The following is a 13,571-nucleotide window of genomic DNA, read 5'->3' on the forward strand; positions in this document are numbered from 1 at the left end:
TAAGTCCACTTCTCTTTAATATAATAATGGACGAAATAATACAAGCAGTATGTAAAGGTCACGGTTACAGAATGGAAAACAATAAAATCCAAATATTATGTTATGCAGACGACGCCGAAACGGAAGACGATCTCTAAAGATTAACGCACATCTTCAATATAACAGCCAAGAAATACAACATGATAATATCAGCAGCAAAAACCAAATGTATGACATGTAAATACCAACTACGATGCAAAATCTAAATTGATGGGAAAATAATAAAGCAGGAAAGAAGGTTCAAATATCTGGGAATAGATATAACTAGTTACACAGGTGTTGAAGAAGTACGACAAAAAAGCTTAAAAGCAAGTAAAGCGGCGGGATCTCTTAATGTCACAACTGGAAGAACAAACAAAAAAGACAAGATACAAAAACAAGAATATGTAAAGCAGCAATTAGACCTATATTAACATAGACGAGACGCCTACTAGAAAGAGGCATGAGATACAGAGATGAAGATACTTCGACGAATATCAGGGAGAAGTCTGTTGGATAGAGAGAAGCGAAAACATAAGAAGAGCATGCAATATAGAAGACATAATTTTGGATGGGTAACAAAAGGAAAACAGGAGTAAAATGAACAAATTAGTAGAATGGCAAAGGATAAGATAGTATGAATAGCACGAGAAAAGTCACCAAATGGAGGAAGAAGTATTGGCAGACCAATAAAAAGTTGGTGCAATAATTTAAGCAATTTAGGAGACTAATATTGAAGAAGAAACAGGTTTACCTACAAAAAGGAAAAGTAAAGAAAAAGACATGAAGTATCGAGATACAAAACCATTGCAGAGGACAAGCAATGAGATTCTACTAAAAACTACTTTCAAAAAAAGGCAATTTCTTTTTAACCACTTTTATTGGACATGTCAAACAATATTACAATACCTGATAAAAATTTAATCAAATGAAGGGTCCAGGGGAAGAACGGCAATAGGCCATTTGGATTGATTTCGAGAAAATTGAAAATTAAGATTTATAGACTAATTATAAAGTCAAATTTAAATACAAATAATCACAAATAATAGTTTGGGTAAATAATATATTTTTTATTAAAAAACAGCAAAAATAAGCTTTTAATGAAAATAAATGAGGTAGAAAAAAATTTAATACAGACATATACGAGCCACTTTTCTCCCATATTAGACGTCTATTGGCGGATTGTCGACAAATTCGTCATCGCCCTCTACGGATTGTTCGACAACTGTTAATTGTTGATAAAACAACCTGGATTATCCGATTGAAAATTAACCGATTATCCTTGCTACAAAATTTAAGCATTCTGATTGGCCGAATTGGGAAAGGGCACTTCGTTTCATATGTCGGCGATAAAAATGTAGTCCAATATTGAAAATTAAAATTTTTACTACAATCAATCACTTCAAATGGTGTAGGTTTCAAACGGCAATTTCTCAATTCGTTGATAGACATGTCGTGGAATGCAAATTTTAGATTCCCCATGTCTCTATTAACATCTTTATCAACGTCTGTTATACCTTGCATTTATAGAAGGTTCAGATTAAAGCAGAAATCTGAATTTGTTTCGAAACTATCTTACCGATTTTTCAACCATAATCACTTTAAATCATCATTGTGGCAGTGTTGAACAATTAAAGTGGGTAAAGAAGATGTCATAAAAGGTGTGATCGGAAAAAAAATTAAACAACAAAAAAATAACAATACACGGACCGATAAAGGATGATATAAAGAGAATCCGACTGATATCTCATGAAACATGTGGCAACTGTGTACGCTATCGTTTGAAATGCTTTGATGTTATTGCTGAAACCGAAAGAAGATGTCTAATCGCTGAGTTTAATATGCGTACAAAGGATGTTTAGGACAGCTATCCAAGTACGCTTATCACTGTGTTTCTCGTAAAAACGCAGGACCTCACCTTTGATGCGAGTGTTTATAATGCGATATACTCGTTTATAATCAAGATTAAAATTAAAGAGACTCCCAAGACGTTCCTGTCTGTTACAAGGCATTTACAGCCGTTCACGGAATCATGGCTAGAAGAGTTCAATATTTACACCGGTCATTGACTTCTATGAGTTTAAAAGATGAAAGAGATTAACATTGGAATAGACTCAGAACGATCTTCACCGAAACAGCCTCACATATGAAAGATGCAAATGAGGCAAATCAAAAAACAGAACCCTCTACAAAACAAGAAGCTTCGTTACTTCTATGATTTTCGCATTCCTATTCATTTATCAAAGAATAGTGACCTGCAACACCTAATACTAAATTTATAATCAACGAAAATGTCAAGAGGTTTCATCATAATTTAGTAACTAATACAGTTTTCCTGGAAAGTTACGATGATGTTTGGTTTGATTATAAGGAAGATGATGAGTGACTTGGGAAATTTTTACTATAAGTATATGCGTCGAAAGTTTGACTTATTAATAACAATGTAGTAGATATTTTGATACTTATTAATGTGAAAATCTTGATGAATATATTTTAGTTTTGTTTTTCACATTCCATATTGGCAAATTACTTAGAAAGAACACTCAATGCCATTGAACGTATTCGTTTTAACATCAAAATGAAAACAATTTCACCAGTAATTTAACAAGCACTCAATTTCGATTTTCTTAAGTTTTTAAAAAATAAAACCTCATCGTTTTTCCATTGAACCTCTTATTTATATCTAATTTTTATACGTACCATTTGAAGTGTGTTAATTATATTTAAACCGTATATCCAACCATCTGTGTTATCACATGACAGATATTGACCTTGTGTCACCTCTAAAGCTTTTAGAGTCTTCAAAAAGACGCTAACTGAATCTAGGATCAAAGCAGTTTCTATATCTAATTCCGGTGTTCCACATTCGAGTTTAAAAGTAACGTTGTATAGATGACATAATTCCATTGAAGCTCTTGCAGACATTTCATCATTTGGTTTGGTGAGATGAACCTAAAATTAAATTATAATATACTTGTTTCCTTAAAATGTAGCTAGCAAATTATTTTTACTGAAATTCCGATTTATATTTTTTCCAAAATGAACTACAGTAAAACCTCGATATAACGGACTACTTGGGGGAATGGGGTGTCCGTTAAAGCCGAAAGTCCGTTAGATAAAAATATGTTTAAAATAAATCAAAACACTTTTATGTTAATATATATGTACACTGTATTCAGATATATATATATATATATATATATATATATATATATATATATATATATATATATATATATATATATATATAAGAAATACAAAATACAAACAAAATTCTATTTAATTGTCTTCGGACATTCGTCGTGAAGTGACGTTGCTGTTGATATCAACGCGTTTGCTGTCTGTAATCATATTTTGAAAAATGAATCAAGTTTTGTTTGCAATTTCGATGTTTGCTGTTTTTTTATGATCAACTCTCTAAAATTACGAAAATGCGTAGAGTACAGTTGAACTTCGTTATCTAAAGAATATAATCAATTAATGTTATTAGAGCGTCGAGATGCGATCTTACCTCTGATAATTTTATTTTTGGCAGTGTTGTTTTGTCATAAACATGTCATTTGTTCATAACTTCATCTGCTATTTCACTTTCAGTCATGATGTTATATACAGGGTCACCTTCTCTAGCCCAGAGTCACATTCTTTAGATCTACTTCTTCTTCTTCTTCACATGCCATACACCAAAGTGCGTAGGCGACTATCTCATTACTAGAATTCTGTTCTTGGCGGCGTGACACAGCTCGCCTGTATTGTGTATTCCTGTCCATTCTTTAATATTTCTTAACCAGGATAATTGTTTGCGGCCGGCTCCTCTCCTACCTTCGATCTTCCCTTGTAGGATAAACTGAGGTATTTCATATTTTGCTCCTCTCAATATGTGCCCAAGGTAACCAATCTTGCGTTTTTTAATTAATTTAAAGAGTTCTCTTTCCACGCCGGCTCTCTTAAGGACGTCATCGTTTTGAACTCTATGCACCCAAGGTATGCGCATCATTCTTCTTAATGACCACATTTCAAATGCTTCAAGTTTGTTGATAGATGTTTTTTTCAAAGTCCACGTTTCCATGCCATAAAGCAAGATGGACCATATGTAGCACTTGACCATTCTGTAGCGTATTTCGAAATGTAGGTTTTGATTACATAGAAGCGGTCTGAATTTTACAAAAGCTTGTCTTGCCATTTGTATTCGGGTTTTTATCTCTTGTTGTGGATCCGATTGGTCATTGATTGTGGTGCCAAGGTATTTAAAAGTTTTCACGCGTTTTATGCGATCGTCACCTATGCATATTATCGGGTTTTCTGGAGGGTTTCTGCTAATGACCATATATTTCGTTTTCAAAATGTTGATTTTTCTACTTCTGGTCTACTTCTAGCCATTGTAAAACATCTTCCTCAGCTACATGTTCTCCTGCATTATTATGTATTGTCCTACAGAAATCAGTAACTTCCAACACTTCTAAATCTATGCATCTTGGCCATCAAACAAATTCTTCCAACCATTTTTTAATGTTTGCTCTCTTTCACCATGCTGCAGAAATATTAAAAATTGTTGATTTTAAATTGTAAGACCTAAAGTTTTGCAAGCTACGCTGTCTTGGATATTCTGCATTATCTCCGTCGTGCAATACAACCATTACTTCGTCTAAAAACTTGCGATGCTTAGGTTGAATAAGTGATGTTGTATTTGTTGGCAAAAACATACAGCTAAAGTTGCCATCTTCTGAACGTAGAATATTTTCAGAGGGGTGAGCAGGAGCGTTGTCCAAAAGCAATAAACATTTCACGTCTGCTGGCGTTATTCCCAATTTCTTCTCTTGAAATTTTCTCACTGAAGGTACAAATTCTTTGAAAAACCAATTTTTGAAAATATCTAGAAATGTGTCCTCTTATGCAAAATTTTATTGAAATTTTTTGTAAAATACAGTGGTACGGGACGGGTTAAGCATGTATAATATTAACAGTCCGTTCTTATTTTTTTTTCTACATTTGACCGGATTTTTTGTCCGTTATATCCGAAGTCCGTTAAATAGAGATCCGTTATATCGAGGTTTTACTGTACTTATTACTTGTTACGTACGAAACATCAAAATTATGGCTACTAATTATAATTTTTCAGTGTGAAAACTAGATCCATCTACTGGTGCAGACTTTGTATTTTAAAACTTTTTATTTCTAATGGGTTATAACTTTTAGACGGCTTCGAAATTGAGAGTGGTACAGAGACGAATGGAACGATATATACTGGGAGTGACGTTGCGGGACCGAATAAGAAACAAAGATCTGCGCGGAAGGACGAGTATTGCTGATTTTGTGGAACGCATAGCGGAACTTAAAAGGAATTGGGCAGGCCATGTAGCGAGAATATATGACTCACGATGGACGAGTAAAATTACACATTGAAGGCTAAGAGCAGACAAACGTAGTAGAGGAAAACCACCTACACGTTGGGCTGACGACATCTGGCGTATCACGAAAAATTGGCAACAAAGAGCACAAAATCGTAAAGAATGGAGGAGTTTAAGGGAGGCCTATATCCAGCAGTGGACGTGATAAATGAAGGCTGGATGACGATGATAATGATACCTTTTAGATAAAGCGAGATTTTTATACATATTTACGTGACAACCTTCTACCTTTTTGCACATTCTCGAAAGCAGAGCTCTTAGTGGTTCAATATTTTCGATATCAGTAGAAGGTGAATCATCCCCTTTGATATAATATTTTATTTTAAGTTTTGAAACATTGGAAAGGTTATTTTTTATAAATATATAGACTATATTTTGTATGATTGTAAACAAATTTTTAAATACTTGGGATTATTAGAATACTACACCAATTTAATATAACCGCCAAAAAATTTAACATGTTAAGTATCTCAGAAAGACAGAATGCATGGTTATAACAGCAAATTTCATCATCATTCAATCTTCGCTTATCCACTGCTGAGAATAGATCTCCCTCATAATTTTCCATCTATTTCGATCTTGTGCCTCTTGCATCCAATTCCTATGACAACGTTTTAGATCGTCAGTCCAACGTGTTGGTGGACGACCTCTGCTTCGGTAGGCATCATCTCTTGGTCTCCATTCCAGTATCCGCTTTGTCCATTTATTATCTGTCATTCGAGCCACGTGACCTGCCCAGTTCCATTTCAGTGTTGCTACTCTCTCTACTGCATCAGCCACTCCTGTTCTTTGTCGTAGCTGGCGATTTGGGATCTTGTCTCGTAGTGAAACGCCCAACATAGCACGCTCCATCGCCCTTTGACACACACGGATCTTTTCAACTGTTCTCCTTGTCATGGTCAAGGTTTCCGCACCGTAAGTTAACACTGGCAAAACACACTGATTAAACGTTTTTCTTTTAAGGCATATTGGTATATCAGACGATTTTAAAATATGGTTCAGCTTGCCGAAGGCTGCCCAAGTCAGTCTTATACGACGGAGAAGCTCAACTGTTTGGTTATCTTTTCCTATGCGAATCTCATGACCTAGGTATTTATAGGCCATCACCTGGTCTATGGATCTTGTTCCTACGCATATATTCGCTGACTACAAGATTTGTCATCATCTGGGTTTTAGATATATTTATTTTCAATCCCCCTTCTAACGACGAAAGGTCGAGGAAACAGCAAATTTACTAAGATGTAAATTGAAGCTGGAAGGTCAAATAATAGAACAAGTGATGGAGTTAAAATATCTAGTCATCACATAATGTAGCTACGGAAAGCTAGAAACAGGAGTGGAAGATCAAGTGAATAGAGCAACAGAGACGCAGATTGCCTGAATGAAACAATATGGAATTGGAATTAGTTCGCGAAAGGTTCTTGTCCAGATGAATTTATATATTGTGGAATGCAAATTTAGATTCCTCATGTCATTTCATTCATCATCATCTGTTTTGTTACGAAAATTTTAGAAGTCACAGATTAAGGCAATAATCTGAACTTTTGTTTCAAAACCGAGACATTTTTTAATTTCCACTTTTTGTTTGTACTTATTATAAATATTGAATGTCACGTTTTAAAACATGCAGTTTTAAAAAAATACATAAGTAAATCTTACCCCTGTAATAATAGCATCACTGTACATAAAGGAAGTTAAATCTTCAGTGTGAGCATCTAAATTGGTCATTAAGAAATGATAACCTGAACTTAATAAACCAACTTGCTGAATTTGGGTTAAGAGATTTCTTAGATCCCGAATTGGGCAGTCCAACACAAAATTCTTTTGTCCTGACCGTAAGACATTTCGAAGAACTGACCTAAAATATTAAATAAATTATTAACAAATTATAACTAACGAATATATTCAACGTACAAAACATATGAAATTAAACCAAATTTACATAAAAAATGTAAACAACAAATAAAGACTACGTCAGTCAGATAATCAAGAGAGCCAGACGGCCAATTCCCACTTACTTCACTATGAATGATATAGTGGACGATGGTTCAGGCTTTGACCAAAAACTAAAGAGGTTAAAGTATTCAATGATGAAAAAATTGTCAATGTGAGTTCATAATACTGATGTATAGGAGATGAGTTGTGTATAGGGGTGTAGAGTTGTGTTATAGAGGTAGCACCTTTTATCGCAACAACCACATCGAGCACCATAGACGAAAGATGGTTCTTGATTACTGGTCCTCATAAGACAACTAACTCTCACTTATGCCTCTACGTGCCACACCCCGGGCAACTGCATTGGTCTGCAGGCAAAACTTAGTAAGGGTAGCCAGATATGGCGAAAATTCCACCAAGCGATTGCCGGTATAAGCAATCCCACACTTACTAATTAACGGCTTCGGGCGGATGAGTTGGTAAGTGAAAGGGCACTCTTATGTCCTGGTGCTAAGAAATTGTTACCAAAGGCGAACCAATCAAGTAAATGGTCAACGGTTAAAGATCCAATTGGATGCATCTAGTACAATCATCATGGCAATGAGTACTAAAAGAAGAAAAGAAACTGATCATGGGAATCGAAGCCCAAGATCCGGCAGGGGAGAAACAGACAAGGACTCCCAGGTCGTTAACCGGCGAAACCCTTGCAAACATCGGAACAATACAAAGTAAAATTATCAAAAGCAAAAATAGGTGCCTGGAACGTCAAAAGCATATATCATCCTGGTATTTTACCAGGATGATAACATCCTTCAAGAAATGAGAAGAATGAATATAAATATATTAGGTGTAAACGAAACATGGTGGCCTAACTCAGGATACCTTTCGACAGAAACCGGTTCCTTATACTACTCGGGAAACATTGACAACCAGTATAAACGTGGAGTAGCAATTATTGTCGATACAGAGGTCAACAAATCAATAGAGGGATTTGTCCCAATCTCAAAAAGAGTGACGCTACTACAAATAAGGACATCACATACACAACTAAATTTGATCCAAGTTAATGCGCCAACGACGGATGCAACAGAAGATGAAGTAGAAATATTCTACCAACAAATTAAAGATGCACTGAAAATGACAAATAACAGTGAAATCACGCTATCGATGGAGGATTTTAATGCAAAAGTTGACAAGGCAAGAGCTGGAACAATAATGGGAGATCAAGGACTAGGGGAACTTAACGAGAGAGGAGATCGTCCAATACAATTATACCGCGAACAAAGTCTAATATTCAAAAACACGTTCTTTAAATTACTTATGAGACGATTATATCCATGGCGCTCACCAGCAGAGAAACCGAAAAACAAGGTAAGAAACCAAATCGATTATATAATAATTAAAGAGAGATATCGTAGCACCATCAAATCAGTTAAAACATATCCAGGAGCAGATTTCACATCAGACCATAACCCACTAATCGCTAATGTAACGCTTAAGCTTAAACGTATTAGAAAACCCCAAAAAACTTCAAAATTAGATGTTAGAAAACTAAAAGAAGCTTATATAAAAAACAAACTCCAACAGAAAATATAAGGAAACTTTGATAAATTAGATACTAACACCTACGAGATAAACTAACAATGGGAAAAATTAAAAAACTACCTCCTCATTCCATGCAAAGAGATATTAAAAGAACCGATAAGAAAGAGAGACAACTGGATGAGCGACGGAATACTCGCCAAGTTGGACCAAAGAAGATAAGCCAAAAACAAAGACAGTTACAATTACAAAAGCATTAACAATGAAATCAGTAAAATGATATGAGAGGCAAAACCAACTTACTATAAGGAAAAATGTAAAGAGATAGAAGATCTTCAGAACAAATAAGACCTATTCAACTTACATAAAAAGGTTAAAGAAATAGTAGGGCTGCATAGAAGAAACCACAATACAACTCTTTTAAATAAAAATGGAAATACTATGATTACGACTAACGAAAAGCTAAAACGATGGAAAAAATGTATGGAAGAGCTCTTGGACGAGGATATAGGAAACCTATCTATCTTTTAAGGACAAAGAAACAAGAAGAAATAGACATTAAAAAGGAAGAAATATTGTATGCACTAAAAAACAAAAACGAAAAAAGCCTGGGACCAGATCAATTGCTTATTGATATTCTTAAAATAATAGAAAACAAGTACATGGGTGTCCCTTTAAGGTTCTTTAATGAAATTTATCAGTCGGCTGACATACCCAATAAATGGTTGACCTCAAAATTTATTTGTCTCCCAAAAAAAAAAATGCTAGAGAATGCACCGACCACCGTACCATAATCCTGACATCTCACACACTTAAAATGTTTTTGAAGATCATCCATAAACGCATTTACCAAATATATAATATGGATATTGAAAAAACCCAATTAGCATTACATAGAGGCATAGATACTCGTGGAAGCTCTCTTTGCATTCAACGTACTAATCCAGAGATGCTTGGATATGAACAAGATATGTACGTCTGTTTCATAGATTACAAGGCATTCGATAAAATCTGCCACAAAGAGCTAATGGACGTCCTCAAAGCAAAACAATTACAATTCAATGGCCTTTGAATTTTAAGAAATCTATATTATAAACAGCAACACGCATACGCATTAATGAACGCACATCAGAAGATTTCGAAATTAAAAGAGAAGTGCGACAGGGGTGTATATTGTTACTACTACTATACTCTGAATAAATTATGAAAAAAGCTCTTGAGGTAGAAACAGCAGGAATAAAGGTCAATGGAACACCAATTAACAACATAAGATATGCGGACGATACTATCATAATAGCTGACAACCTCTAGGACCTCGAAAAGCTAATGAACAAGAAAGTTGAGTATGGAGAAGAACATAGATTATCAATAAACATCAAGAAAACTAAATTTATGAGGATATCAAAAACCCAAAATAATGATGAAAGCCTGACAATTAACGGTAAATATTTAGAACAAGTTGAAAACTATAGTATATTTGAAGAATAAGCTAGAGTAAATTCTCAGAAAAAAACTAAATTGTTAAGCATATTTTAGTACGTGTGCTTTTCGTACAACGTCAATATTTTAGCTTATTTTACGTTGGGTTTGACTACTTAGATAGAAATTTTTCCATGTCACATGGATTATCGTAAAATTTAAATACCTGCTATTGTTAGAACTGTGTAGGCTAGGGATGATTCAGCTGGTCATAGACGTACTTTAAGGGTATTACATTATTCGTTTCGGTTTGTTAGATATTTAAACCATTTTCAAAGCATATTATATTTATATAAATCTGTTTATTTTAGTAACGTTATTTATGGTTATTTTTGTCGTTATGATAATGACCCATTAAATAACAAGAAATAAAGAAACTCTTAAAATACATAGGTATTTAGTTAATGGTCTTTTGATAGTTTAGATAGAAAAAGTCGATTAGCGAAAGATGGTTTCTTATAAATGTGAACGCTATCTTAAATAGTATAAATTTCGATTTTGTTTGGAAAACCAATGATTAATAAAATGGTTAATGGTCTTTAAATAGTCATTCATTAATATCAGAATGTTCAGTCGATTATAATCGAGTGAAGAGATCTAACACAGTTGTTTTTTGCAAGAGTGAATACTGAGTTTATATACGTGTGATTATACACCAGTTAAAAAAAAGTTGAATTATTTATCACTTAACGAAAATAGTGTTATCCTTAATGTCTACAATTATTATAAGCAACACAATCCTTCCAATACTGTTGATAGTATAGTTGAAATTTCGTCTAAAGTAATAGGATAATTCAAAATCAACTGTATATAACATTTTAAAAGAGAAAAAATCAGCTGGTATACCGCCACCCAAACCGAGACCTGGAAGACCAAAATTGTCGAAAGTGAATGTGGATGAATTTTTCAAAAATGCAATTCGTAGAATGGTCCACTCATTTTTTTTTTAACAAATACCAAATTTATATAAAGTTTTACAAGCCATTAGCGACGATCCCGATTTACCCACAATAAGTAGAGACAAACTTTGGAAAGTTTTGCATTTGTAGGGAGAGTTTGGAAAGACAAAACTATAAAAAAATGTCGACAAGCATTTCTGGAAGGATATTCAACTGGTTTCAAGGAACCAACAGGTAAAGGTCGACGATTAATTGTTACCCATATAGGTAGTATGAATGGATTTCTTAAGGAGGGTTTACTTTTGTTTGAATCAAAAAAGACCTATGATTATCACAAAGAGATGAACGGAGACGTGTTTGAAGAATATTTCGAACAGATGATTGAACTCATACCTAAAAATTTAGTTATTGTGATGGACAATGCAAGTTACCACTCTAGATTAGTTGAACGTTTACCAACTACTCACTTTAGGAAAGATGAAATTGCAATGTGGTTAACTTCTAAGAAATTAATCTTTGACGATACAATGACAAAAGCAGAATTATTAGAGCTTGCTAAAATTAATAAACAAAATTATAAAAAATATATCATTGAGGAGATAGCCAAAAAACGAGGAATTGAAATACTTCGCCTACCACCGTATCATTGCGAGCTAAATCCGATTGAATTAGTATGGGCCGAAGTTAAAGGTAATGTTGCTCGAAATAATACAACTTTTAAATTGTCAGATGTTACTATTCTTTTTCATAAAACAATATCCGAAGTAACGACTGAACATTAAAAATGTATTTTTGTATTTTTACTAAATATATTTTTAATGTATTTTAATAAAAACAAAAATGTATTAATCACGTTATAGATATTGAGAAAAATATGTGGGAGCTTGATCATATAATAAATAGCAGTATAGAACCTTCGGAATAAATAATAATTCATCCCGGATCGGATAACACTTCGTCTGAAACACAATATGAGGAAGCTTAACTTTAAACTGTAGCTCAGAAGGTTATTTTACATTTGAACTAATTACCGTCAACTTCATTTATTATTAGTACTAAGAATATTATTATTTATTAATAGGAATATAAAAAAAAACTTACAGTTTTTGTGTATGTATTTTACGTTTCAGTATAATTTATTGTATTTTATTATTTTATATTAACTGTATGTTTCACAAATAATAGAATTTTTATTCTTTTTATGTGTATCTTTTTATTTTAAACCAGTATTGGATTGGATTAATTTCTTTGTTCTAAATATCCAAATAAATTGAACGCAAACTTTTCTTTCAAGATTACGTTTTAGTTAGAAGATGTGCACGCCTATGTATTTCGAGGTTCGAAGATGAGTATTCTGAGAATTTACTCCAGCTTATTCTTCAAATATACTATACAAAGGAGGTAGAATCGAAGTGTAAACACGCTATCAGTTATAGCAATTAGTGATAATTGAATTTTTAATTTTACCAAGTTTAAAATAATTATTCATAATTTTTATCCACTTATAGTTAATTTTCCTAATCAAATAAGTATGTAGTGATAAGTAGTAGTGAGTGCAGTCTCTTTGCATCTTTAAAACTAAAGTAAGATGCACAATTATTATTTTATTTTGAAGTAAATAAACAATCTACTAAAGTAAGAAATAAAAACAAAGACAGGTTTCTTATTAATTAGTTTTCGTGCCTCTTATCAGTCTGATTTGCTTCAAGGCAGGTCCGGCCTGAGGGGGTACAAATAGTTATTTGGAAATAATGGAACTTCAAAATAATGCTACAATTATTACTGTCAACAATACTAACAATCAACAACAAAGTTACTCAAGAGCTCTTACCCAACCGAAATTCCCTTTAAAAAATCAAGCTATAATTTTCAACTCCCTTAATGGAATAAAACTAGAAGAATATCTTATATCCATCGGAACGAAAATTAGTCCGAAAAATATACTTTTCTCGTCTAGGATATCTAACAATAGAATATGTGTTTATCTATCCAGTGTGGCAAAGGTCGATGAATTCATGAACACTGACAATGGAATAATTACAGTAAATTCAGAACAAATTCAAACTCGCAGATACATTACTCCAAGCCAACGCTTATTATTATCTAATGTGTGTCCATCTATCCCACATGATTGTATAGAACAAGAACTCCGAGAACAAGGCTATAACTTAGTATCTCCTTTAAATTTTCTCAGAATTGGGACAACCAACCCTGAGTATAAACACATTCTTAGTTTTCGTCGTTACATCTATATATCACCTCCCAACAATACGGTCCCAGACTCGATTTTATT

General features: G+C 33.4%; 1 protein-coding gene across 1 annotated transcript in view; it reads right to left on the bottom strand.

The window, feature by feature from the left end:
* The window catches only part of LOC140437366 (glutamate receptor ionotropic, kainate 3-like), a 62,842-nt gene that overhangs the window by 31,292 nt on the left and 17,979 nt on the right, over positions 1-13,571 (bottom strand). Inside the window, exons 4-5 of the mRNA XM_072526855.1 lie at positions 7,083-7,281; positions 2,719-2,970 (exon numbers count right to left, since the gene is read on the bottom strand). Coding sequence (XP_072382956.1) covers positions 2,719-2,970; positions 7,083-7,281 — 451 coding nt within the window. The remainder of the gene's footprint in view (positions 1-2,718; positions 2,971-7,082; positions 7,282-13,571) is intronic.

The sequence above is a fragment of the Diabrotica undecimpunctata genome, chromosome 3 (assembly GCF_040954645.1).
Source record: "Diabrotica undecimpunctata isolate CICGRU chromosome 3, icDiaUnde3, whole genome shotgun sequence".
NCBI lineage: Eukaryota > Metazoa > Arthropoda > Insecta > Coleoptera > Chrysomelidae > Diabrotica > Diabrotica undecimpunctata.